Source organism: Aquila chrysaetos, chromosome 13 (assembly GCF_900496995.4).
Source record: "Aquila chrysaetos chrysaetos chromosome 13, bAquChr1.4, whole genome shotgun sequence".
Classification (NCBI taxonomy): domain Eukaryota; kingdom Metazoa; phylum Chordata; class Aves; order Accipitriformes; family Accipitridae; genus Aquila; species Aquila chrysaetos.
Window position 1 is genome coordinate 487,779 of NC_044016.1, and position 25,623 is coordinate 513,401.

Genomic DNA, 25,623 nt, shown 5'->3' on the forward strand with positions numbered 1-25,623 from the left:
GGGCTGGTGGGGGGAAGCCGGGCTGATTGGGGACGGGGAAGGGTGTGTGGGGAACCGGGATGGCGTTTGGGGATGGCCTGGGATGGTGTGTGGGGAGAGGGATAGGTTGTGGGGACAGGGATGGCATCTGGGGCTGGGATGGCGTGCGGAGGCAGGGATGGCGTGCGGAGACAGGGATGGCGTGTGGAGACAGGGATGGCGTGTGGAGACAGGGATGGCACAGCGGCGGGGGGAACAGGGACGGTGGAGGGGCTGGGATGGCGTGAGGGGACAGGGATGGCGTCAGGGCGCTCATTTCTCAACCCACCCGCCCTGCAGGCTCTGGCGTTTACAAGCCACACCACCGCGTTTTCATTTTAAATTGGGGTTTTATTCTCAGTCCAGTGGGGTTCGAGTGTCGCCCGTACATTCAGCTGCAGAGCCAGCGGCCAGGCAGCACTGAACACCACCGGACCACGTCTCGCGGCCCTGGGGAAAGAACGAGGCTGTGGCCACGAGCCCACGAGTCGGGGTACACACTGCTGGCTCTCCAGGAGGCTGGGCTCTTTTGCACCCCCAAAAGACCACTTGGGTCTGCTCTACACATCCATACAAACACAATACAATTCCACAGTTAGATTACAAATAGCGCAGCATGTCCTCTCCAGCTCCCGCTGCCTCCACGATCACTTCCAGCCTGCGTACAGGACACTGTTGGAGTGGTGCATTGCAGCTACCCTGCCACGGCTCAGTGCAACCACAATACATTCAATTATCAAAGCGAGATGCATCTGCAGGAAGCGGCACCCAAAACACCATGTAAATGCATTCATCGCGGGCCCTGCATCAACCTTGCCAAGGCACAAATGTCTGTGAGGTCCAATAAGCCGTGCTCAGGGTTTATTTTTGAGGCTGCGTCTTGTTCATCGATCTTACCCTAACCGACTCTAGAACTGTCAAATCCATCGTTAGTCCTGTACCCAACTCCCAGGCCTTGCTTGTCTAGATCCACCAAATCTGATGTTGTCTTCCACCATCCATCTCCCAACAGCCAGGGAACCAACATTAGGCTGTAGGCTTTAACCTGGCAGGGCATATAGGCTCTGATTCACGCCTCTAAGTCCATATCCAGTTTCCAGAGTGCTCCTGAGCTTTTCTAGTTCAGCAAGCGGGAAGCAGAGCTCAGACTTCCACGCTGCATTTCAAAGCTACTGCCTGTCAGCAGCACATCTGTGTAAATGCACTGCCTTTGCACGCACACACACAAGTTCACCTTCAAACATGGAAGTAGTAAAATAAAAATCATCACTGAAAACTGCTGACAAACAGGAAGAAACACCCTGAAATCAGGACGGTAAAGAGTTCCTTCTGGAGTGACCATTTCCTGCAGCGACTTCAGCACAGTACAAGCACATAGTACAGGCATATTCCAAAAAGGTGTGTTTTTCTCATAGAGATCATAAATGTCCTGCAGAGTCCTGGTTTTCCTTCAACAATGATCACGTTTTACATCAAGCTGACTGCAGATGCTGTCAAATCAAGGCTTATTCTTTAGACACTGCACTCTGCACTGTAAAAAAGAGCTAGTGATGGAGGGGACTTGGCAGGGGCTGGGAGGAAAGGGGCCTAGTTTATGATGACCTCCCAAAGGACTCCGGAAGCTAAAAGCAGGCCCTTCCACAGATTCTCCCGTGTTCAGCTTCCAAAAATTGAGATTCCCAAAAGTCACCTTCAAGGAGCTTTAGTACTGCAGTCTATTGAGTGAGTCGATGTAATGAAAAGTGGCTCCCAATGCCCAGCTCGTTTCAACATTGTCAATTTTCCGGGCAAGCTGGTGGGGGGGGGAAAAACCCAAACAAAAAAGTTAAAACAATTCTTTGGGAGAAGGAGAAGCATGCAAGGTGAATACAATGCTGAAGGTTATCACAACCGGTTATCACCATCATGGGGACGGTGTCCCTCCACCCCCAATCACAGAGCATGTGTTGGAGCAAGAAGGCAAATCAAGGACTGAGCTACTGGCATGATGACTACTTCCTCGGCACCATCCTGCCCACTCTCCCCAGCAATCCATTTTATGCATCACCTTAAAGACTTGGCTCTTCGGGAAACCCAGTTCTTGCAGGAGGATGGTGATGTACGTGAGGTCCATGCAGAGAAAAGGGCTGCTTCCGGGGCTGATTTCCATGGTCTTACATACTAAGGAGAAAGAAAACAGTGTCTGAATGCGCACTGTGGGCATCAGCCCAGCTTTGAAAAACCTCAAATGAAACCATAAAACACCTCTTGTCAGTTGAGCTGCGCAGCGATGGAACCTGTTACAACGGGGTTGAAATGACATGCACACGTTAGCAGAAGCACAAAAGCTTTGGCACACTGGAAGGAAGATCAAAGCATTCTGTCTCTCCCCTAAGACAGCTGACTTTCTTGTATCTCTCCGTGAAAGGATGAAAAGGGCCTCCAACTTTTCTTCTATCTATGTCAAGCCTTTAAAAATCTGAGCAACCTCAGGTGTGTTATGTTCCTCAAGCATAAGCACTCAACACATGTTGACAAAACCAAAGGAAAAACAAAAAGACAAAAGAAAAGACAAAGAAAAGACAAAACCAAAATAAAACTCACTTCCTTTCTCAGGATGAATGACACAAATGGTAGTCCAGAAATCAGAACTGCAACAATTGTTCAGACATTCATAAAGTTTACTAAAAAGCCCCGTGTCAGTTTGATCAAAGCCTGAGTTTGTGGTATTAAGAAAAGAATGTTTACATTTGTAAATCTGCGTAGGCAGTTCTCTCTGCAGCTGATGAAGTGAAAAGCTATGAACCGGTTTTCCCCCTTTTCCGATTAACAATCAAGCATATGAACAAATCTTGAGACAAAAAGAAAAATTAAACCAGATTAGGACAGGTTATGCTAACAGGATGAGAACTCCCACATCTATTTTGAAAGCATGATTTCAGTACAACTGTTAACTGGTAAGTTTATTAGTAATTCTTGAGAGAGTTTTGAAACGTAAGTATTATAAGGTATGTCTTATGTGGGCTGCAAAAGCAAGAATTAATACAAAAATAGTTGAGATTTTCAGAAATAAGCAGAAATGTTGGTGAGATGCTATGGAGAGAGGTGCTTAATATTTACTTAAAAAAATCAGGCTTCTTAGCATGTCATACATTTGCCACCTGGGTATGAATTTACACACAATTACATGTGTGTGTGCGTGATTGTATTTTACTCACCATATTTAGCTGCAATTTCAAAGTCACCAACAGTTAAACTTCCTCCTTTTTCTTTATCTAGAAGGAAAAAAAAAAAAAGCCATTTTTTTTATGGTTTTTGTATAAAGGCAATTGTAGATTCAAGTCATAAAGTTGTTTAGAAATCAAACCTTGAGTCACTGAAATTAATGACAAAACTCACACTTGCTTTAAAGGTAGAAAAGCCTTTAAAAGATTCTCAGTATAGATTGAAAAGCCTTGTTTTATGAAGAGCTCTTAGCCTTGTTTCCTAAAGAAGCATAGTTTACAGACTCTCTCACCTCGTCCCCATGTCTGTGCTGCCCTGCCCTGTGATGCCTGAACACAGTTAACGCCTTTGACCAGATCTGACAGGGCCGTGGTGCTCTGCGACATATTAAATCTGAAATTAATTGTAAAATAAGGTGGCTGAGGAGGGGGGTATATTTGTCCAAACTAGCTTGAAATCTCATCATCTGCTTTCTACCACTGAACACGACAGCCTTCTGTACACCAGCATACCACTAGGAAAGAGATGGGATGCATTCTGAGTACACGTGCAATTACCTGAAAATCTTCATTCCATCTAAAAAGGTCAGTGAAGCAAAACACACAGCACAAGATCACTTTACTGCTTTATAGCCCAAGAAATTTGTTTATCATTATGACGGCTTTTTTCTATTTTGGATTGTAGAGTTAATCAGACAACAACAATTTCTGAAATGCAGGCAGTTTGTTTAAAAACCATTACCAGAAGTTGCAGGTCCTATTTTGCAGCCCCAGTCCCTTCTCTATAGAAATTAAATAGCATTCAATATCCAGTCGAGACCAATGCTGCACAGCAGTGTAGCAAAAGACTAAGTTCCACGACAGCTTAGCAAAGCATCGTGATGTGTATAAGCGTCACCATTTCTTCCACAACCTGTCATTTAAAATGAAAGGAAAACAGGAGCAAACGTACCTATGAGACCAACCTCTGCTGCACGGTCATAGTAGTAGGAGAAAGTGTAAAAATCCAAGTCCTTCACTTCCTCAGCTTTATGCACTTTTTTGTAGAGCATCTTTGCCACTTTGTTAGAACAAGACTCATACAGAGGCTCACCTAAAAGAAGGCAAAGAAACACAGCATATTATAGGCAGAGAGGAAAATATACTTACTTCTTTAGGATTTGGCAGGAAACTGGCTCCCTTTTGCACAATAGCACTGCGTAAGCTCTTCACAGAGAACTGAAGTCTGCATCTTCTTCCAGTGGCAACACTTACCATCCTCAGCTCGAGACGAAGTATGCAATAGATCAGAAGAGATGGAAAACAACATTTGAGGCAGAAGGATTTTGAAAGACCTGTTCAGGGATTGCTCAACTCCATCTGCATTATTACTAGCAGCTTTACTGACTGGACGGACACACCATGCCACAAGAGGAAAGAGCTGCAGAATCTCTTTAAAAGCACATCAAGAGGAGCCAGATAGAATGGTAAACAGAGAATCTAATGTCTCTGCGAGAGGCTGAGAGTGTATCATTTACTCTGCTAATAGCATGCTGGCCTAGATAGAAAGAGTGATAAATCACTATACCTGCCTTCTGTCCTTTAATTTTGTACACTATCTCAGCATGCTGCCATTCAGATTTGAAGCCAGGTGGTAAACAAGGGCTGATCAATTCCTCCCCTTCTCCTACTGCAGAAGTAAAACATTAGGGAAAAACATCAGGAGTCAATTTCAGATCCCTCACCCCCAGCCCTGCTCCATACTGTCCCACAGCCTCAGCAAGGCACCTCCAAGTCCCAGTCATGGCTCAGATGTCCCATGCCCCCCCCAGGGCTGGCAAGAATCCAGGTCTCCTGGGATCTAGCAGTGTCACCTCCTGCATTTGTCTCAAATGCACCCAGCCATGGTGACAGGAGTCCACACACCACTCAGGAACCTTCAGCCCAGTGGGAAGGGGACAGACAAACTCCTCCCCCCACAACAGGGCTATGTACCCTATGCTCAGAGCCAAGACTTGAGGAGTGCCCAGAACTTACAGGGTTTTCCCTCAACTCCTCCTAAAATGGCGAGCCTCGCTGACATCAGCCCGAGTCCCAGGTAACTGCAAAGGGATAAAAGCCTCTGTGAACAACAAACAGCCTTCCTCTGATACTCCACTGACAACTTGGCTGGGACGTGCCAGTCTCCTCTACATGGTCCCAGCAAAATGGCTCAAGTCAGCAGCTAATGCACATAAGGGGAACAGTGTGACAACCCACTCTCATATTACGCTCACCCAGAAGGATAATCTCTCGTTGAAAAAGTACAGGCAATAGCTGTCAACGGTAATCTGGCTCTTGAAGAACTGGGAACGCTGAAGGCATTCCCCTAACGTTTCTCCTACCCTCCTCACAAGGAGCACAGCCTCTAGCATACAGAATTGACTCTTTTTGAGCCCAAACACACCCCACAGCAAACATAGGTGGGAAGAAGCTGCTTCTCTCTGCCTAAAACACTGGGAGCAGGGGAAGACAGTGAAGAGGAAGGAATGGCAGAGACAAAGCACTATGAACTGACTGCAACGCACATTCTTCATCCTCCTGCATGGCTCAGCAGTGAGGAGGTAGAAGAGTTGGGAGTGAAGCTGAGCCTGGGAAGGAGGGAGAGGTGGGGAGAAGGTGTTTTTTATTTTGTTCATATTTCTCATTATCCTACCGTTTAATTGGTAATAAATTAAATTAGCTTCTCCAAGTCAAGTCTGTTTTGTCCATGACAGTAACTGCTAAGTGACCTCCCTGTCCTTATCCTGACCCACGAGCTTTCTGTCGTATTTTCTTTCCCCTGTCCTGTTGATGGAAGGGAAGTGATAGAGCAGCTTGGTAGACACCTGGCAGGCAGCCAAGGTTAATCCACCACAATGACGTGGCTCAGGTTTCTCCACTTCTTCGCAGTACTCATTTGCAAGGACCTCACTTCAGCAAAACACCTAGATCTCACTGGCTTCATAAAAAGCTTCTATCTGTCCAGTGTGTTCCCTTTCCCGCAACTAACCTGTAAGAATACAGCTTGTAGGTGTTGTTAAACATCTGAAATGAAGTTGTATGGCCAGCTGGTGATGTCTGGAGAGTGGCCTGAAGGGAGAAAAAGATGTCACTGCAAGGTTTCTGCTGGCAACGGCAAACATCAACAACACAATCTTCTGAAACATTAGGAAAAACATGAAACAATCCTAGCATGCCTCAGAGAGAAATGATGAATTTGCAAGTATTTACATTTGACCGCTGATACACCAGACAACCACAAAACCTGGAGCTAAAATAGTCTCCTCACATGACAGAGTCTAAACTGTTTACATTTCTATTTGTATCCACACCAAAGTGGTATATAAAAGAATTATTTTAATTAAAAAGGAATCCTTATTCCAGCTCTTAACTCCTTTTGTCAAGAGGCTACAGCAACTGCTTCTTCACATGATCCCTACTAGGGAAAACTGTGTGCAAAATAATATGAAAGCCAGGCACGCATTAACTTTCTACTCAAGTGAATTCAGCTGTGAACTTCCACAAGCCAGAGGAAAAGCACATCACTGTGCTTGCCAAGGAACAGAGTGAGGACCAGCCTGTGGTCTGAAGAAATGAAAGGGTAATTATCCAATGCACTTTTCAGCCCCTTCCCCAAGTGCACCAGCATGGCTAGTGCATTTGTGGGGAGCAAAGCTCAGGCCACGATACTATTCATGCTGCTTATATCTTAACACCATCTCTAAGCCCAGAATTTCCACATCCCGGACTCTTCACATCCCCTATCATTCTGCTGTAAGAGCACAATGTCTTGATCAGCCCAGGCTAGCACATTAGGTACAGCATTCCAACCCTCTGCTTTTGTGCAGCTTTACTATGAACAGTATCTCTGCTCAGGCCAGAGCCTTATGACTCTGCATCTATAGGGCTTCCAGCTCACAGAACACCTATAAAAATGCCACAACAGGAAGCTGAAATGACAAACGTCAGCATGTATTTGTACTGCACATTAACAGTTGCTCCTTAGAAAGCATTCATTTGCAACTCAGTGAACTCAGGAAAACCAGAAGGATTGACAAGGCATCTCACACTGTTCTTAAAACCCAATATAGGCCAAATGTTGGACTTGAATTCATTAACAGCATTGCCTTTGAGTTCTTCATTATAAGCAGCACAAAGTGAGAGTCAAGGATTAAGACGCTCAGACGAACACTGCATTTTCCCCAAGATAAAGCAGCCCTGGAAGATTCACCACATGCACCACTGACCCACGGAGTTGGAGTAAGAGGACTGACAAAGAATTGTGAATGCCTCTGTGACTGACTATAACAAGGCAGATGTGACTTCTGTCAGAAGCGTGGCTTCATGTCACACTGACAAACTCTTGGCCAGTTTCCAAGGGAAACAAATCTGAGCAGTTACTGATTCCTGCACCAGCATTTCCCAGCAGTGTGCATGTTCACATTACCTCGGTGCGTGGAAGGAAGGTGATCTGTGTTGATCCACCACCCAAATCCAGCATCCCTACACTTCTCTTCTGTGGATCATCTAGGCTACCTGAAATGTGTGACAGAACAGAGAAAGCCACGGTGGGTGGTGTGAGAAACTGGTTAGGAACAAAACCAGAAGTACAGTGGTAAAGAAAGAGGACAATCTAACTCCATCTGTCAGCTTCCAGCCAGCACAAAATTATACTGTCATCTACTGGGCACTTATTTGGGCTTTATCAGGGTGACCTGAAAATCTTCAATTGACAGAGTTTCTCTTATTTCTCTGGTGGCTGTTCATGCCCTAATTACAGCAGCTTTGGTTACTGGATTCCTAAACATTTTTCAGTGGATGTAAGGACCCTTTTGCAAACTCTACTCTGGTAACCACTTTGTAACACAGAGGAATGCAGTTTTCTTAGCCATCTCTCCCTGATCCCTTAGTGATATTTTGCAGATTGCTATGGCCAAGGGGACGACAGACTGAAAAGAGCTGGCCTAAGAGATTCAGCTGTCTTGGAATTCTGCCGGCTGCCAGCCCAGACCTCTCTTCTCATTTAAATCCAGTTCTTCTCAGTTAGATCCTTCAAATACACCTTCCTGACAAGACTAGTTTGCGCCAAGTACCTCGGTATACCTCATGATAGCTTATGTCTGAAGATCTCTGACCTTTCTGATATTTTCTGTGAGCATAAAAAGGTTTAGAGCACTTGTCGTGTTGCTCCACACACTGTGTGCACTGAACAGAGCACTTGGACAGCAGACTGCTTTACTTATTGTCAGAGAGGGCTTCAGCTTAGTTTTTTCTTTACTCTTCAGCTACCCTTTTCTAACTCAGCAGTGTAAACACTTGTGGTTTTTCTATGTTACAAACCTGTAAGGAAGTAGCATAGCACCTGCCTTCACTCTGTGCAGCTGCCAAGCACAACTAGAATATCCACATCAAAAATTTAGCCAGAGCTAGTGGCAGACTCTAAAAAGGAATAAAATGCTCTGGTACCCTACAAGGAATTGAAAGAAAGGCTACATTAAACATCTAGGAAAAGGGATTAAACTCCTCACTCTGTCAAGTAAATGGCCAAAATCCTAATGACTTAAATAGGCCAGGCCAAAAACAACTGCTGACTTATTCCCAGCTCCTTCTTTCTCCCATTTGACCCCAATGAATGAGCAAATCCCACGCAAGGGCAGAAAACAGCATGAATTTCACAGCATCGGTCATATCTTTATGCGCATGCTCATGTACACATACCTGTTAAAAAATTTATTGTGATCCAGGCTGAAATACCTAAAGAAAAAGATTCAGAAGACGCACTGTTAGATCATACCATTTCATTTTATCTAACAACAGTAACAAATAAGGTGAGCCGTATCAGGGTCTTCCTGCTTTAGGATCTGTTTAGCTGGAGGCATTTTTAAGTTTTCTCATACAGTTTAACTGCACCATCTAAACAAAATAACCAGCAAACCAGAGCTTGTCATCCAACAACAGACAGAGACACCAGAGACCATCTGCCACAAGCTCCCTCGTCCCCCTTCCACAAATGGACGACTTCTAATACAAAGTCTCCAAAGGATGTCCAGTTGAGAGCTAAGCAAGAAGGATCTTCAAGAAGAGTGAACAGGACTGGCCCTGCTGAGCTCTCCTGACCCACCTTGCCCCAAAGCCAGTGTTTCCACAACTGTCAGCAGCTGTCAAAAAACAAGATTAGACGCCTTGAACAAAGAGAATGACCTTCTATACCAGAGCTGATGCGACATTTGGAAGAGAAGCCCCATATACAAAATGCCTGGAGAACTCTGTATTTCACAGGTCAAAAACTTAGGCGAGAAGTCACAAAGGCTTCAGCCCTTAGCTAAAAGACAAGGAAATGACTGACACTCACATTGTTCATTTTCTAGGAGAACATCCACTGGTAAGCTTTTGTTTGATGTCAGGCACTCAACTTTCCTTTTGAATACTAAGAATTTTCATCTCTTCAGTGTTCTAATTTTTCCTATTTTCCGCTAAGCATTTTTGTGAGCCACACTGCTTCTGTCCTCTTCCTGTTTTATAAACCTTTTCTCCATAAATTAGATGAATTAATGGGGCTCATGTTAACAAATTAAAATATTTATCCATGTGGTTAAACTCAAGGCATGCTAGGGAACATGGTCCAGTTCAACCCTTGGCTGAACCAAGGCTATCACTGCTACTCATGATTTTAAAACAAAACAAAAAGAAGAATTACAATGTCTGTCTTCCATTAAGCAGTAAAAAAGAAACTCATCAACAGCCCCAAACAGCTCCAGCTATTTTAAAGTTTGGTTTCTAAGCGGATTTAAAACACATTTCGACACTCAGTTACTTAGAATTCAGACACATTTCCTCAAATTATTTTAAATCAAGACTGATTCTGGGTTCTGTCCTCAGCAATTTTTGATGAGCATCAACTTATTTCCACATGTATTTTCTTCTCTGTATAACATTTTTTCAGATTGAATTCACAATCACACTCATTAGATCAGTTATAATTAACATTATGACCAAATACTTCCAGAAAGCTCTTATGAGCATTGTCAAGAGCAGGGTGTGCAAAACCAGTTGTCGAAGACCATCTCAACAAGCAGATTCAGAAACCTTTTCAGATGTGCTGACTGCACAGTGGCTTCCTGGTGACCCCACAGGAACTGCCCAGCACTCAAAGCTTTGAAAATCAGGACAGAGTTCAGAACTTCAAATTGGAAAACATAGCACAAGATCTCTTTGGCAGGCACTGCCTGAAGCAGAGTAAAAACTGTGTCAAACCCGCTACTTGTGGGTTCCCGCTACAGCGAGAGGGGACTTGTCACAGTGCAGCAGGAATCTCCAGGGTTGCAGAAAGGGTCTCCACAAGTTAGCCTACCTTCATCGGTTCCGTTCATTATCGACACGCAGTTGTCCCTCACGAAGAAGGGGGAGGCCTGAAAAATCTCCTTCACCTGTAGTTCAAATAAAAGCTACACTCAGAGAAATCTTTTTTTCAGCTGAAAAGCAAGCTTTTTTAAAACTCCAGTTTTACACAACTGCTCTTCTTCTTGGGCCAGATCCTGACTGCTGCTCACCACTTTGAAGTTCAAGAGCCCAACAAGCATCAGCCTGCACTCTGCTATAAAAGGTCAGCTATTTACACACTGGCTCTGCAGTTTGGTGCAGAGACAGGGATGGATGTGTGGGTTTTCAAGCATGAAGACTGCTCAGAAATGCCATTAACAAGGGATGGACCTGGATAGGGAAGGGAATCCAGTTTACTTTGCTGCAACTGGTGATCCACAGGGTATTATATATGCACAGGAGAGGCAGGAGATGGACACCCTGGCTTTTAGGAATGTCCCAGGGAATGGCATTTTTAACAGGAGCATGTTGGCTGTTAGAGGTCCTCTACACTACATCCTACATGAGGTAGCAAAGCCCTAAGTTTCCAGAGTCCTCCGAAGTAAAACCTGCAGCGGTTCCAGCTGAAATTCAGTGTGGAAAAGAACAGGCCAGCTTGCGGGCAGCAGAGAACAATACAGACATTGGTTTCAACTGCACCACATTTCTTTCTTCCAATTATTGCTTAGAAAAAGAGTACACTTAGTGCACGCTTAATAAACTTTTCCTGCAGCCGTAAGGGCCAGAACATAATATTTTGTTTATTTTTATAATATTTTAAAACATTAAACATATTTTACATGCCTATAAATATAATTCACATTATTTCCAATCTATATAAAGGAGCAACCTTGCAGCAGCTGGCTGATAACATGACCAACTAAATAGCAGAGAGCTTTTCTCAAAATAGCAGCATCCTGGTCGAAACCACCAACAAACACGCCCAGTAAGAACACGCCTGTAGTGATTGTTAGGAGTATCTCATTACACTTGTTAGATGTCATCTCCAGGCTTATTTGGAGCTGTCATCATTCCTCTGTGCTTGTACTCATGCAATTTCTCCCCCCAGCCCCATTTGAGATCAGGTGGCTCTGCACTGCTTTCAGGCTTAAATGATAGGAATGGCTTGTACCTGAAGATAAAGGAGTATGTACCTTACACAGAAGGGACCAAACTTTGCTATAAAATTTCTGGAAAGCAAACTGAAAGATGAGAAATAGTACCTTATCCAGCAACTTCTGAGCTTTCTCTCCTGGCAGCAACCGTAAGCCAGCTGTGGCTTTCAGGACCAGAGGAGTAAACTTCCACAGCTCCATAGGAACTTCTTTCTTTGCCACCTCCAGGAGCTCTTTTATTCCCTGGCCACTCTGTGAGCAGAGAAAGAACAAAAGAAGGCACTTAGAAACTCTTCAGATTTGCCTTTCTTGGAAGGGCAAAAGGGTGATCAGAGGTATGATTCACTGTAAATGTGGAACAGAGACAAGTGAATATCACGAGGGGTCAGGAGAAGGTGGAGGACTCACTATCTCCCACAACGTGGGACCTGGTGGACATAATGGGGATTATCCAGCAACAGGTCAAAAACAAACAGGAAGAGTCACTTTTTCAAACAGTGACATAGAACTCTATGCCACTGAATGTCTTGGCTACAAAAGGTTCAAAAGGCAGTATGACAAATCCTTGGAAAAAAAAAGGCCTTTGGAGCCAGTAAAACACTCTGAGCTGCGTCTAAGTCTGGCTTAGGAAGTCCCTAAATCCCTGCGAGCCAGAAGGTAAGGGAGACGGGAGAGAAGTCACTTAGTACTTGGCCTGGTTTTTAGACTATTTTCCTGAGAATCCAATTCCAGTCACTTCTGGAGAAGGCTGTGCTCCAATCCAACACAGCTCTTTTGTCTTTTTCTTAAGCTCATCAAAATTTTTAAGGCAGAGATGGGAAAAACATCCACTATGCTTAATTAACAACATCACCGAGTGGAACTAGATGCATTCTGTTCCTTGCTCCTCTGCATGTTGACCAACTTTTACTGTGGGCTTCTATCATTTGGAAACACTTCCCTGAACTGAGACAGTTCAGCATACTGTACCACGGCAAGACAGATGTGATTTGCAGGACATATCAAAAACAGGACGATTTGGGGCACGTACTTTTACAGTAACAGAAACAAAATTACCTTTTCAACATCATCGGCATATGCAGATAGACCTGGCTTCAGTGCTTTAAACGTCTCATGGGTTAATTTGGGAGTCTCTGTTCAAAAGCAGTATTCCAAAATAAGTAATGGTACAAATAATTTTGCACACACACAAAGAACACCATTTTACAAATTACATTATTATGTGCTAATGGAAGTCAACCGAAGCCTCTGTCTAATGAACTATCAACAGCCACCCAACCTTTAAATACAGCCCTTGCTATGGAATTAGCTCCTGAGAAAATAATTTTTAAAAGTCATGTCTGTTTTTCAGGTGCTGGTGTCCACTATGCACATATTTTTCATGCACATCAGACAATCACCAGATGGGTGCAAGTTCCCTTTGAGCCCTTACACCTGCCATGTGCGGCTCTCCAAACTGCACCGGTAAAAAAGACCCCACGTTTCAGCATGCTCTGTTCTGGCTAAACTTGACTCCAGCAAAACTCAGTGGCAGCAGAGGGAGCCAGACCAAAGTATTTGGGAAACCTGCAGGTAAGACAACATGAACTTGACAACATCCTCCTCCTCTACCCAATTACACTCCACAAAGTTTCCTGCAAGGTATTCTGAAATTGTCTTTAAAGAGAAGCAGGCAAGGAAGAAGCAAAGATTTGGGAATACATTGAAAGAAGGAAATCCACGGACTGCTGTTTAACGCCTTTGGTGGCTAATCCTTACACCAGCCCATTCTGCAAAACTAAGGTGCTTCCCACAGGCCAATCACACCATATGCCACACTGCTAATCCTTAAAAGCATCCTCAGATCACCTACTAACAGCATCCACATGGGTTCTCTCATCTTTAAGAGTTTCACAAACAGGAGCTGGCAACACCTAAACAAATGAAGCTTATGACTTCAGAGGAAAACTGGAGCTTTTTGCACACTTCTGTCTCGCTTCTCAGTGATACTTTCTGTCCAGATGCAATACACAGCAATTTTAACAAAACAGTGAAGTTTTGCAATTTAAATCCAACACTGAAGCCAAGGATGCACTAAACCAGACAACGCAGAGAAAAGCAGCTCACTGCCAGGAACTGGAGACAGCCAACAACCTCATGGTGAAAATTTGGGGGAATAAGGCCATTTGAATTTGTAATCCTCTCTTCCACCAAGCAGTGTGATGAAAAACTGCTCTTCTTCAAGGCACTGTTCTAAAGGTACTGCTGCTATTTACTTCACATTCTGACATTACAGCATCTTCTCCTTGTTGAATGTTTTCATAATTTTATCCAAACCCACATGCTTGAATCATAATATACTTCCTAATGGTTCTCTAGAAAGAGCTGAAGCATGTTTGTTCAAGTAATCCCTAGAAAAGAATCATCAATAATCTGCTCCATATGTTATGGAAGAATTAATCTATCGTGCAATGAGCAGGCCATACCTTTTGGCTGCTGTGTAAATTTAAAAATATGGATGCGAGTTCCTGTGCTTCCTGCGTCAAACATAATTCCATAAAAAACCGAGAGATCTGTGGTCAGTGGCTGATGGTTCAGTTTGTCTCCCCTGCTTTCAGCAACTCCTTCTGTTGCTCCCATGACTGCTTTGGAATCCAAGTGCCATTTTATGTATGCAACATAAATAGCTATGCATGCCAAAATCCCAAAAGCGAAGAATCGCTTTGATATCTTCATGGCTTCCATTTATCATATGCTTTGTTTCTTCCCTTTATCAAATGTTTTGTTTCTTGTCCTTCACACAGAACAGGTTGTTCCCACATCACTCCTATATCCAACAGAAAAGAAAAGGTATGTTTTATTTTCTAAACCTCCTGAAAGGATTAAGAGTATGATGGTTATTTGCTAAGGGACTTACAGGAGTAAACTTGACTTGGGCATTAGTTAAATACTTAACTGTTAGTTGGTTTAGATCTGTGATAAGAAAGTTGGGCATGATAGTCAAAGTAAGCAGTAAGTCACTGCAACAAACAGGCTGGTAAAAAAAAAACTTAGACACAGGGAGTGACAGACTACTGCTGGCAAGTAAAAGGATTTATGCCTGCAGCTCTGTCAGCATCTGGAGTAAGACTGAGATATCAGCTACTGTCTTCAGTGCTCAAATCTACCTCAGCTAACGCAGGGCAACTTGCAGGTATATGCTTACATTTATTCCAGAACAACACAGAATCCTGCATTCAAAAATCTGGGATTCACCTGTGAATCACTTGTAAAACTGGACCTAGCAGCAAAATCCCTTCCTCCCATGTTGCTTGTCCTAACCACCAAATGCCTTCATGGCTGCTGGATGCCTATGAGACCACACACTACTTTCCCAATGGTTCAGAAGGAACATATCCATCCTCCTTCAGCATGTCATTGAGATCTATAGCTAATTTTAAGATGTGAAGCTGTATAAATCTTCTTTTCCCCATTGCTACGGAACATTGCCTAAGAAGGAACAGAGTAGAAGAGTTCAGAGAAGCTAAATACAGTAACTGAGGTGGGAAGGGACCTCAAGAGGTCTCTTATCCAATCTCCTGCTCCAAGCACAGGCAGCTATGGGGACCCACCATGTTGCTCAGGGCTACATCCATCTGCATCTTGAAAACCTCCAAGGATGGAGACCCCACAACTTTTGTGAGCAACCGGAATCATTTGCAGTTATCTTTGTTAGTCCCTGGATGGTGAAGGAGGTCCCAGAAGACTGGACAAGGACAGTTTAAAATCAGTGTTTAAAAGGCACGATAAAAGATCCAGGGAATTAGAGTGGCCCTCTCAGCTCCAATATCAGGAAAGAAACCACAGCAAAGCACAACGCAAGAAATCTACAATCACTCACATGACATCGTCCAGATAATTAAAAAACAGTCAGTGGTGATTTATGTGGAGCAAATCCCATTATATCTTTCCTTTTTTGATAGTGTAATGAAGCAGAGAAAGCAAACCAATCGATGAAGTTAACTTAAGCTTTTGACACATATGTAATCTGTTGATGATACGAATTCAGGAGGTGTGCAGAAGGTGTGAGGGGGAGGAATTTAAATTCAAGGCAATTACGGTGTATTGCCAAAAACGGGTAAGACAAAATTTTGTAAAAATGAAGGAAAGCAAAACCACAGGCACAAATACACACGAAAAACACATCAGCGTAGGGGAGAAGGACCTGTAGCCTGCCACGAAACAGAAATCAGGGAGATGGCATTGCAAAAAAATGAAAAATCTTTCTGGCTTCTACCAGCAGGCACAGAGACGTAGGTGGCAACTACCGCAGATACACGGGGCGATTACGCCAACCTTGCCGGTGCCAGAAAGGCCTCAACTGCAGCTACACGAGAGCTAAAACCGTGTCATGAGAGGAAAGCAGCAGGAACTGGATGATCCTGTGAGGAGACAGAAGTCTGCCCGGCGGGAAAGGGGAGGCTGGAAGGATGAGGGGGATGGAGGAGGAGCAGCAGCCCGCCAGCATAACCCCCCTACCCCCATTTCCCTGAAGAGAATCGGGATTAACTCATCCCTGCCTTTGCCAGGGGACCCTGAAATATGTTCCAAGGGAAAAGCTTTCCGCCACCGGGGACCCCGCGGCAACCGGGCGTCGGGGCAGGCGCCCGCCGCGGCGCAGGCCGGCAGTCAACCCGCCCCGACCCGCGGGTCGCCCGCCCGCCCGCCCGCCGTGCCCCCTCACACACGGATCCCCGTGCCCACCCATCCCTCACGGTGCGCGGCTCCCGGCCCGGCCCCGCCGCCCGCACTCACACGCCGCCTCCGAGCCCGCCATGGCGACGCCGCTGTCCCGCCCCGCGGGCGGCCGCCGCCGCTCCCACTGCGCAGGCGCGGTGCGAGCCGGTGTGGGCGGGTTAGCGCCGCCTCCGCGTCCCGCTCCACGGGGGACCCGCCGTGAGGCCCGGTGACCGGGATGGGTGTTGATCGTGGCGGAATCTCCCGTGAGGAGAGGCCGGGGCTGCTCCGCGGCACGCCTCCGGCGAGGCCCAGTGGAACCCCTCAGCGGTGACCTCCGCCGGGAAAGCGTGCTTAAAAAAGGGTGAAACACCACAAAAACAGAGAGGTGGGAGAGAAGCTGTCCCTGAGGTGAAAGGAGGAGGAGGTGGCTGTGGAGCGGAGCAGGGCCTGCGCAAGCCGAGGGCCGGGCCCTGTAGCCCTGAGGTAAGGCCAGCAGGACTGCTGGGCACCCTCTGCTCCCCTCCTGAGAGCCAGCCCTTGCTAGAACTCTTTACCGGCAAATTTGGTCCAGCTCTGAGGCGGAAAGAGTTCGTAGATTTGAGCAAATGACACCCTCGAGTAGCTGCTCGTGTTTTATTTTCTCCGTACCTTGTGTTCTTCCAGCAGTTCTTCTGCTTGAGTAACTTCCTTAACGGCTCTGCTTCCACCTAGATCATTTTGTGTTTCCACAGCTAAAATCACTTCTGCACCAGCTTGCTGCCTCACCCAGTCTGGAAGAACGAAGAGGGGCGGTTTGGGAGCGAGGAGGCATGAGCGCGCAGCAGCAAACACAAGGTGTGAAGGGATGGAGACTGATGTTTGGAAATCAGACGCGGGGCAGAAGTGTAAGCCGTGATGCTGTCGGATGCGGGCGAGAGATTCGCATCCTCTCAGCGAGCCCTGCCGTCGCTCCCGCAGCTCCGCGTGGGTGCGGGCGTCTGTGCTGAGAGACCCCGCTGTAGCAGTGAGCGCGGAGTCTCCCAGGGTGTTATTCATTCTAGTGACTCCCTCGTAGCAGTGTTTGGAAAGTAAAGTAGGCTTTTTTTTTTTTTTCCTGGCCCTGTGTGTAGTAGGCATTGAGGAATTTCAGATGATGATTACTGTTCAAATCAAACTCCCTCTCTGTTTTACCCAGGTAAAGGGAACCGATCTTTCCAACTATTTTTCTAACTTGTTTTAATGTTGTTTAATTCTATTTAAAAGGAATCATGCTATTAATGGGAGAATCCTACAAAGGAAGATTAAGGCACAAAGACTTAAAATCTTTTAAGATTAGTGGCTCCCCCATGATGTGGTTGCAACAGAATCTATATTTAGTTTCTAGCTCTCCTAGTTGGTAAGCGAGACCCTGACACCTGGTGTGGTTTCTCCACAAAAACCTGTCTGTGTCTGCAGACAGCTTGAAAAAAACAGCTGAGAGCACTCTGGTGATTCCTGTCGGTGTTAATCCCCAAATTGCTGCTGTAGCACTCCTCTCAGTCACAGGGCATCTCACGAGCTGTAAACCCATCGGGAAGAAGATAGACAGGACAACCTTGGCAAAGATGCAGTCTGACTGCTGGGTAAATACCTTTTTTCCCTGAGACTGAGGGAACAGTGACATTTGCAGCTGGGCATGGGTGGCTTGTCTTGGTACGTCTGCAGCATGGCATCACCTTATTCTGACCCGAAATAGAAGATGCTGACAGATTAAAATTTGCCAGTTTTTATGGTTATTGCTATACCAGCTGTAGCACAGCGATACCTGGTGGCAGTGTGAAGGTAAATTCAATGTGAATAAGCTGGGTTTCAGTTAGCTTTGGTCTGAGTGATCCCCTTTTGGTAAAACAACCAAAAAATGGGGATAGGAAGTAAAGATGTTACAAGTTTCAGGCCAGGGAGCTACCCAGGCCTGGAGTTGTCCTTTAAAGTAAAAGACCGGGGAGCCCCATCTCAAATCTGGTGGTCACCACTGGGATTTTGGGCTGCTGTAAAAATTCCCACCTAGGAGCAAATTTCTCGAAACCCAAAACAGGACTTCAGTCCCTTACATTTAAAAATACACTCTTGTCTGAGCTTGTTACAATGGGCAGCCTGCTATGTGAACAGCCTATTCTTTCAAGTTGCAAGAAAACAGGAGTACTTCTGGAGAGTTACTCAGGTTCAAGGACTACTGGCATTTTTTTCTTAAAGGCAAAAGGTTTAGGCGATATCAATATTGTTTGCCTTAGCAATATAATGTTTTTCAATCCTAAATGAAAGACGCACCTGTCACCAATTGCTAAAAAATGCAATTAAAGAGCCAGCAAAACAAGGTGGTCTTCCCCTTTTCACTAGGGAAGAGAGAAGACTGTGGGAAGTGAGGCCCTCGTGGAAAAGCAGGCCAGGCCAGCAGAGAGCAGTATTTTATCAGGAACACCATTTCCCCAGGGACGGGGCAAAACAGTACACTATTTATTTCTCATATATCTTGCATATATGTTCATAAACAGTGCTGCAGTTAGGGTTAGAGATGCCAAAGACTGGGAATGTAATGCTGGGGCCGGGGTGGGGGGGGGGTCCTCCTGTGAAAAGCATCATTTATGTGCACGGGCAGCAGTTCCCAGTCTGTTCTTGGAAACCCGCTTGCCTCATCTAGGGCCCTGGGAGGGAGTGTACATGGTTTAAAAGGTTTTGTGTGTGGTCATTCCTAGGATTAATTGAAGCCACATAGTCTGAGGTGTGTAACAATTTTTCAAGTATGATGTCTATGTATTGTATATCTTTCCTACATGTGCACATTTAGATTCATAGCTTGGTATATTATATATGTCATACCTGAGCTAGAATGCAGGTTATTGAGGATGCGTTATTTGGGAAACGATCTCTGTTACTCCAGTGTTGTAAGAACAGTTGTGTTGGATGTCTTAATGAGAATTAATAAATAGCGATAAAAGGCAAATTGTACAAATATGAGAAACTGTGTAATTAAAAGGTTATTTCATCAGTTCGGTCATGACTATTGCAAACAGTAACAAGATTATATTATAGATATAAATACAAGGTCAGTATTTTTGGCACAGTGTACCCATGAATGGCACACGATTGATACGTTGTTTTGTGCAAGCCAGGTAGTAACATATGCCAAATTACACAAAATGCTCCATCTCCTTGCATTCAATCAGCTGACACGTGGCCAGCGATAGAGTTTGGGCTGCCTTATGTGGACCCTGATGCACATGTGCGGTTTGGAACACCTGCCTTCTGAGAGCTGCGCAGTTAATTAAGGCTCCCTGTGCAGAGCATGTTTCCCTCGGTGCTCCTGCCCCTGCCCTGTGTGGTGACTGGCTCTTCCAGGCAGCAGCGCAGGTTGGGGAAGCTCAGAGGGGTAAGGAGTCTGTTCCCAGTTTGTGGCTGGTGCTGGTGCCGCTGAAGCTGGCGTAGCAGCCCACGGGTGTTCAGACACCAGCCTCCTAACTTCGGGTCCCAGATGCTCCCCTGCCACTTTAATAATGCTGTTAATATTATTGCATGTTTAAGGTACAAAAGAGTACTTCAGGTAACTTCCTGAGATACTTCATTTGAAGATTTTTGGAGTTCCTCTGCTAACAGCAGTCCAGGAAGCCAGAAGTCCTGTCCCATGGCAGGCTGAGTTGGGACTGCCTGAAGAAGAAAAATATTTTGGAAATAGTGAGGAAAGGTAACAGCAACTAAACCTACAGCTCAAATTCCCATTCAAGATCTATTTTCTCCCTTCATCTCAAAGAACAAATTACAGTAGTGCTGACCTTCAGCAGAAAAGCGTGATGTTCATTGAACAGTGAACACTAAGCTTGTTTCCCTACAGATCCAAGTCCCACAACCCCTTTATCTCCTTGCTGCAAACCACACACCTGTAGTGTCTGCTGTGATATTCTATCCCCACGTCCTCCCCGTATCCCTGAGCAGGATAGGTAACTGCAGTCCTGTCACTTACTTGAAACTCCACATGCTACCTGCTGCTCTCTGGTGCACTCCACTGTGGTTCATCATCATTCCTCCCCAAAATTTCTAGCAAGGCAGGACTTGACACATATTGTGGCTTCTCTGGAGCTGCCTCTGTCCCTCGTCAGAGGGTCATGGTCAAATGTACTAGGTAAATGCTGAGTTGCCATTTCCTTTCCTACGGAGGAAGCATAAATAAGATACTTCTCCGTCTCCTCTGGATGCCCACCAGTTTTTGACAAACTCAAAGAAATTAAACATCTTTGAGACATCTATATTTCTGGCAATTGTGACTGAAACTAGTAACTGGTTCAATAGTTTTGGAGGGGCAGCAGGTGGGCAAAACGATCACATAAGCCTCCTATTCTGAGGAAATCGGGATCAAAACATGCCTTTGCCACATTCACATGTAGGCCCTCCACTGACTGCTTTGCTTTTCTAGTTCTGGCTTTGCTTTTCTAATGATGCTCCAACGATTTCTGTGGTCTGAAGTAGTATGTCTTTTTGTCTTCTGGGATTTTTTTTCGAGCTAAAGGTATTGTGTGGCAATAAGTTCAAACACTGAAGCACTTCAGAGTCAGGCCAAGTAAGTATATTTTGCTCTTGCTCTGCAATATAGTAAGGTGTGATAGATGATTTTAGTGGCTTTGCATTGGATTTGTCTAGAATAAATGCTGGATGGGCTCCACCACGTTCTGTGATCGTATCACAGAGGTTGTCTCCCAGGGGATGTCACTGATGCTTTTGTTAGTGGTTGTGACTGGAGCGCCACAAAACAAAAACCGAGCAGGTCTCTGCTGTTCCTCACTGCTGTTCGCAAGCCGTGTGCAGAAATGAGCTGTAATTTTGAAAATGCTGCCTCAACGTGGTCTTTTTGGTGCCCTACAGGCTGAAGTTCCTCACAAATTTATCATGACCTACATAATTGACCTATATTATGTGTCTATTTGTTAAATAGGTTGCACTAATTAGAAACATGAATGGGGATGGCTTAGCAGTTATTTATTTATACTGAGGTGTGTGCCTGTCATCTGCAGTGACGTATGGGAGGATCATTTCCAGATTTTCCCCCTCTGCCGCCTCCATATTTGACCCGTGCCTTGGATTATTGCAATAAAACCTGAATTGATTCTGCTTTCAGAGAAAAAAAAGTGAAATTGTTTTTATTGCACTTCTAGGCCAGGGGATATATCCTCGTGCATGTCTATATGCAAGAAAATTAAGCGTGAGGGAGAAAATACAGCAAAATTTTCAAGCCCTTGACTTGTAGGGCAGTGAGTAGGGGCCGAGTGTGCTTTGCACTTTGGTCACTCTATTGAGACACATTTCTAGGCTGGGAAACAGCATTACTACACCCTGCTGATATTTGAAAATTTTATAATAAATGGGCTTATTCTTCCTTGCACTTGTGCCTCACTTGCAGACTGTAGGAACTGTTTGAAATCTAGGGTGACGTTGAAATGTGGTGAGTTTGATGGAATTGCACCTGCTCTCAGCAAGTATGAATTTTGCTTTTAATGTTTTAGACCGAGGTCCAAAGCCCAGCTGATTGGCCTCTAGGGGCAGATGTGGATCATGGCTTTAAAACAGATGTCCGCTACTACAAACCCTAGCAGTTGTATTAACAACGCTGTCAGGCGGTTTCCACGGCTGTGTCCTCATTCATACAGACAGGGTGTGCGGAGTGTAATCTAATTAAGGAGAATTCCCCATATTTTTTTCATGTCTGCTATCAGTGCGCTTTTAACTTCTCCAAATTCATTAGAAAAGCATCCATCTGTGGGCTGTCACATAGCACTGTGTTGAATATTATCCGTAATTCCTACAAGAAGCTTGTTTTGAAAAAAAATGGGCGGGGAGGATGAGTGAAGTGAAAACAAATTGCTACCACGTTTAACTGTTCACAATTTCAGGAATTGTTCCCCATGTCTCATGTTAGGCATGGGTTTCCAGGCAGTCAAAAATGTATGTTCTACCAGTGAGCGTGTGGGCAAAGCATTTATTCAAATATGCGTATTATTCATTACCTAAACTGGTTGTCAAGTGGCACAGGTTTGTCTAGATGAATAGATAGCCCGTGCCTTGACCTGGCTTTTGTTGATAAAGATTTTTATGATCTTGTCATAATCTTGGAGTCAATTGCGAATATTCTGAGGGAGAAGAAAGTCCTTTCTCACCTTATCATTCTGCTTCCTCTGCAGAAAATTGATCCCAACCTCTCCTGTAGAGCTTTTGAGAGCTATTATGATGTATGACATTAAGGTATGTGTGATGTATGACATTAAGATTCAAAAAAGCAGCTTTTGGTAAAAATGCTCTGGTTTTAAAAAACATGTTGTGCATGATATTTGAAACTTAGAATAATTTAGCTTCAAACTGACCTCTTGAGGTTCCCATGCTCAAACTAGGGCCAAATTTGAAGTTTGATTGGGTTGCTCAAAGCCTTGCCCAGTCGAGTTTTTAGTATCTCAAGGATGGAGACTCTCTGGGCCCTGTCCCGGGACTGAACCACCCATAAGGTGAGATTTTTTTCATGATACCTAACAGGAACTTGCCGTGTTCCAGCTTGCGCCCGTCACTTCGTGTGCTGTCGCTGAAGATCTCTGGGAAGAGCCCGGCTCTGTCTTCTCTTCTTTAGGTAGCTGCGGATAGCAGTAAGCTCTCCCCTTTGCCTCTCCTGCTCCAGGTTGGACAAACAAGTGCTGAATGGAGAAGTAGGGTCTCTTCCCTCTCCTGCTGGCTCCTCTTTTGCTAATACAGCTCAGGGCATGGTTAGCCGCCTTTGCTGCAAGAGCACGCTGCTGATCCCGGTCATCTTGGCCCCCGGGGGCTTTTCCATGGAGCTAGCCCTCAGTCTGTCCCCTTGCGTGGGGATTTCTGTCTGTCCTGGGGCAGGACTTGGCATGTGCTTTTGCTGGACCTCGTGAAGCCCCTGTCAGCCCGCTTCTCCAGCCTGTTCAGGTCCCTCTGAAGAGTAGCCCTGCCCTCCAGCTTGGTGCAGAATGCAAACTTGCCGAGAGTACATTGCATCCCATCTTCCAGGTCATTAACGAAGACCTAGATAGTATCGACTCCTGAAAAATGCCCTTAGTAATCAGCTGCCAGTTAGACTGCTGACTACAGACAGTAGCTGTGGGTTTTGTGTGAAGATTTGGATCCTCGCATGATTACTTGTTTTCACACTGTTCAGTTTCATGACGGCTTTTCTCTGTGTGTCTTAACGATATTTTCAATTACTATTATATAAAGCATGTTAGGAGCAATTTAAAATTACAAAGAACGGAAAACCAAAAATGTCTGTCTGTCCTTAATATTGATAATATTCTACTGCTCCATATGTGTAGAAATGGAAATATGGAAATAAAGCTGGCTGCTGACTCCCCCCCTATGTATATAACCCAAGGTATCCAATCTTAAAATTAAATCTGACCTGAAGAGTTACTAGCGTATGTTTCTTCATTGTACAAAAATGTGAATGGGTCAGATTAAAGAGCAAAAACTACCTCCAGAGGCCCATTTCAATGTGACAGTGCTGTCTGAGGCAGCACAGCCTACTCTTACACTGCATTCCTTGAGCAACGAGAGGAGCTGAAGCCACGGAGGTCTGAGACAGCTCTGTGGGTTTCACTGTATGAAACTTTCATGTCAGCTTTACAGAGGGAGAAGTAAATAGCTGTTCACAGGTGCAGTTCTTGTATTTATCTCAGAAGCTGCAGAGGAACACATCAGAAACAAACCTTGACTTTAATTTAGGGTACCTTCAAAAATGTGCCATTGTATCCAGAGGACCATGCCCAGCTTAACCATCTGCATCAGACCAGAGTGCAGTATTGTTTTCTTCTTTGCTGAATGTCACTTCTCATGCCCTGAGAGCTGTTTTTGGAGGTGCTCTGCTGTCCCAGTGCCCCTTGAGGAGGAGTTCACTGCTCCCAGTCCTCCATGTGGTTTTGCCTGACCCTGTACATTGGTGATGAATGCGTAGAGTCTCATAAGGGAGAATGATCCAGAAACACTCTGAAACACTGTGAACCTCTCATTTGTTAGAGGGTGCCTAAAGTTTTGTGTGTGAAATAATCATCGTGCACCTTTGAAAGAAAAGACGTATTCTCAGGTAGTTTTTTCATGTCTTGCACCAAGTACTGACAAATAAATATTAGTGGCAGCCTGTTGTTAGCCTTCAGTCATTTATGCTTCAGGAGCTGCAGGACTGTTCTCCAGTATTTCTAAGCTTCCTTGAAGAAGCAAACTAATTTTCAGTGGTTTAGTTCCTATAAAATGAACGTGTTTTCTAGTGCCCCAGTGATAAATTCACTGTTGGTTATAAAGCACTTGTATGCCAGGGTGAATGCAGAAGTGCCTGGATGAATAGTTATGAGCAGCTCGGAGAAGCAACCATAGGAAAGCTCTGCTTTTCAACCTGAGGCGCTTTAAGACGACTTTTTTCCAAAACCCAGCCTCCCTGCACTTTGAGGACGGGACATTTTGGAGCACCCACCTTGGGCACCCAGAAATGCAGATACCAAAACCCATTAATTGCTTTTGAATATAGAATGTCTTCTCTTGTGCCACGTTTTTTCTCAGTAAATGGGGTCACCTACCTGTCTTCTAACGTAATTTATGAAAATAAGTCTCTTCTTGCAAAATGTAATTTTAGTCTCTCTGATGAGCTCAGTTACTTTGATATCGTGATGCAGAAAAATTATGCTGTGAGATTTTCAGAAGTGGCTTTTGATGTTAGGCACCTGTGTGCTGGTTTGAGCCACCTTCATGCTCAACATGAAACCGAAACTGCATTTGTTGGAGAATAAGCAACTGAAACAATTGCTACATTTTGGTAGAACGCATAACTGTGGTTGTCTGGAAAGGTGGTGTATTACCAAGTTAAAATATTTTGGTTGGGTAACTCTGTGAATTTAGAAAAGCTATTTTTTTGGTTCAGCTAACAAACTGAAAAGCTTATCAGTACTTGAAATACCCTAAAGGGACGCAATTTAAAACTTTCTGAGTATAGCCTTTGGTGAATAGTTTGGCCATGGTTTTCAGGCAGTCATTACCTGGGGTCTTGGTGCAGAAAGCAGTTGCAGGGAAGCTTGCTCGGAAGAGCGTGCAGGTGTCCTGTGTGCTCCCACGGAGCCGGGTCTGAAGAGGGCTGCTCAGCCCCGGGGCGATGCTGAGAGCTTGGCGTACAGCAAAGTTTGCGGGAACAGAGAGGGCTCAGCATTTTCACGCTCTCTTTGAAACTGAAGCCA

General features: G+C 44.9%; 1 protein-coding gene and 1 long non-coding RNA gene across 6 annotated transcripts; one reads left to right on the forward strand and one right to left on the reverse strand.

Moving 5' to 3' along the window:
* Positions 1 to 348: 348 nt before the first annotated feature.
* ENTPD6 (ectonucleoside triphosphate diphosphohydrolase 6) lies at positions 349 to 16,534 on the reverse strand. 5 transcript variants are annotated; one of them, XM_030036079.2, is made up of 14 exons: positions 16,469 to 16,534; positions 14,161 to 14,501; positions 12,752 to 12,828; positions 11,804 to 11,947; positions 10,573 to 10,648; positions 8,940 to 8,975; positions 7,669 to 7,757; positions 6,232 to 6,311; positions 5,238 to 5,302; positions 4,789 to 4,890; positions 4,174 to 4,314; positions 3,216 to 3,272; positions 2,066 to 2,178; positions 349 to 1,810 (listed from the first exon to the last, which is right to left on the reverse strand). In XM_030036079.2, exons 2-14 carry the CDS (start codon positions 14,417 to 14,419, stop codon positions 1,721 to 1,723), a joined length of 1,329 nt encoding a protein of 442 aa, XP_029891939.1. In that variant the 5' UTR covers positions 14,420 to 14,501; positions 16,469 to 16,534; the 3' UTR covers positions 349 to 1,720. The 5 variants fall into 5 exon arrangements, with proteins under 5 accessions (XP_029891939.1, XP_040984484.1, XP_029891938.1 ...); XM_041128550.1 differs by having other exon boundaries at positions 14,161 to 14,504; positions 16,471 to 16,524; XM_030036078.2 differs by having other exon boundaries at positions 14,161 to 14,498; positions 16,465 to 16,511.
* Positions 16,535 to 16,570: 36 nt separating this feature from the next.
* Positions 16,571 to 19,397, forward strand: LOC115350437. The gene is made up of 2 exons (XR_003926436.1): positions 16,571 to 16,876; positions 17,125 to 19,397. It is a non-coding gene; the product is annotated as an uncharacterized LOC115350437 (long non-coding RNA).
* Positions 19,398 to 25,623: the final 6,226 nt, after the last annotated feature.

What these genes read in the sequence shown, in the direction of transcription:
- ENTPD6 (XM_030036079.2), bottom strand. Translation starts at nt 14,419, where the DNA reads ATGGAAGCCATGAAGATATCAAAGCGATTCTTCGCTTTTGGGATTTTG. An exon ending in ATTTACACAGCAGCCAAAAG is followed by an intron (nt 12,829 to 14,160) that starts GTATGGCCTGCT and finishes GCTTTTGAACAG; the next exon opens with AGACTCCCAAATTAACCCAT. An exon ending in TACAAGCTGTATTCTTACAG is followed by an intron (nt 5,303 to 6,231) that starts GTTAGTTGCGGG and finishes ATCCCTTTGCAG; the next exon opens with TTACCTGGGACTCGGGCTGA.